Genomic DNA, 1,448 nt, shown 5'->3' on the forward strand with positions numbered 1-1,448 from the left:
AACTCCAGGATAAGACCTGAAACCTCTACTGAAAAAATGTACATAACTCTTGAAGCATTAATTGCAAGTATCCACAACTTTCAAACAAATAGAGAACGAGTTAATGTGCAGGAAAATGTGCACACTCTCTATTTCTTTACATTTTGTGTTAAGTATACATTCTTTTAACAAGGACCAAGATATTACACAGCATATCTGGAGAAATTACCATTACTATTGCTTGACTGAATTTGGCAAGATGACTTTTCTTTCTAAACACATCAACAGTCACATTAAACACTGATGACAATTAACTCAAATTTGACATACCAAAACGTTATAGCAGTGCCTTCCTTTTTACAGTGACAGCCACTTTTGAATTAATTGAGAATTTTAATATTATGTTGAAAAACTAACCGAAAGACGTTGACATTATTACTTAATTTAATGGTTACTTTTAATCATTTGTTTAAAAGGTGTGAAAGTGTCAAGAGTTTTGTGGGCACCTTCCTAGTTACATATGTTTATATATATATATTTATTGATATGCACAAATACTCAAGCATACTTAGTAATTTTAATATACAAGTATATACACATATTATGTACAAGTAATAACTACACTGTAGTAACAAACAACTTTACAGCTCTTGCCTGGATTGTGAAAATATCTCCTTTTGAGCACAGTAGAAATATATGTCTCAAGTGAGGAAGCTTTCTAATCTAAAAATATGGCAGTTATCCTTGTGTCGAACAATAATCCCACTTCTCAGGAGCAACTCAATGTAAGGAGGCCACAATGATTCATCTTCTGTCACCCATGGATCATGGGGTGTATTTAAGCTCTTGTTGACAAAAACCTGTCAAAGTAGAAAAAAAAAGTTGTAGGCTTCTACAGCGTAACTAAAAAAAGTTAGGCTCACGATGGAACTAAAAATTAAAAAAAATTTATCAGTTTGTTAAAACAAATGCTTTTGTAAAAAAACATTATTTTTTGTTTACACTGTGTTCAAAAAATGAACAAACTTGGTTTTAATATATGCATATGTAACAATAATGTCAATCTCGACATCAATAATGTTCAATAATCCTGAAACAAAACTAGCTTGGTATCTGTGCTGTGTGCAACAATCAACATTTCTTGCTGCCTACATGAGCTTACCAAAGTTTTGAATGGGCATTTGATCTAGTAATTGTAACTCAGTGTAGCCAATAATCCCTTACCTAGCAACTGTAAATCAGTGTAGGCAATAATCCCTTATCTAGCAACTGTAAATCAGTGTAGCCAATAATCCCTTATCTAGCAACTGTAAATCAGTGTAGCCAATAATCCCTTACCTAGTAACTGTAAATCAGTGTAGCCAATAATCCCTTATCTAGCAACTGTAAATCAGTGTAGCCAATAATCCCTTACCTAGTAACTGTAAATCAATGTAGCCAATAATCCCTTACCTGTTAACTGTAAATCA

At 32.6% G+C, this 1,448-nt stretch overlaps 1 protein-coding gene across 1 annotated transcript in view; it reads right to left on the reverse strand.

The window, feature by feature from the left end:
* Nucleotides 1–574: 574 nt before the first annotated feature.
* Nucleotides 575–1,448, reverse strand: part of LOC106463392 (centromere protein K-like) — a 59,320-nt gene continuing 58,446 nt past the window's right edge. The window contains exon 9 of the mRNA XM_022390867.1: nt 575–839. Within this exon, the coding sequence (XP_022246575.1) occupies nt 681–839 (159 nt within the window). The 3' untranslated portion in view covers nt 575–680. The remainder of the gene's footprint in view (nt 840–1,448) is intronic.

The sequence above is a fragment of the Limulus polyphemus genome, unplaced genomic scaffold, assembly GCF_000517525.1.
Source record: "Limulus polyphemus unplaced genomic scaffold, Limulus_polyphemus-2.1.2 Scaffold1394, whole genome shotgun sequence".
NCBI classification, from domain to species: Eukaryota; Metazoa; Arthropoda; class Merostomata; order Xiphosura; family Limulidae; genus Limulus; species Limulus polyphemus.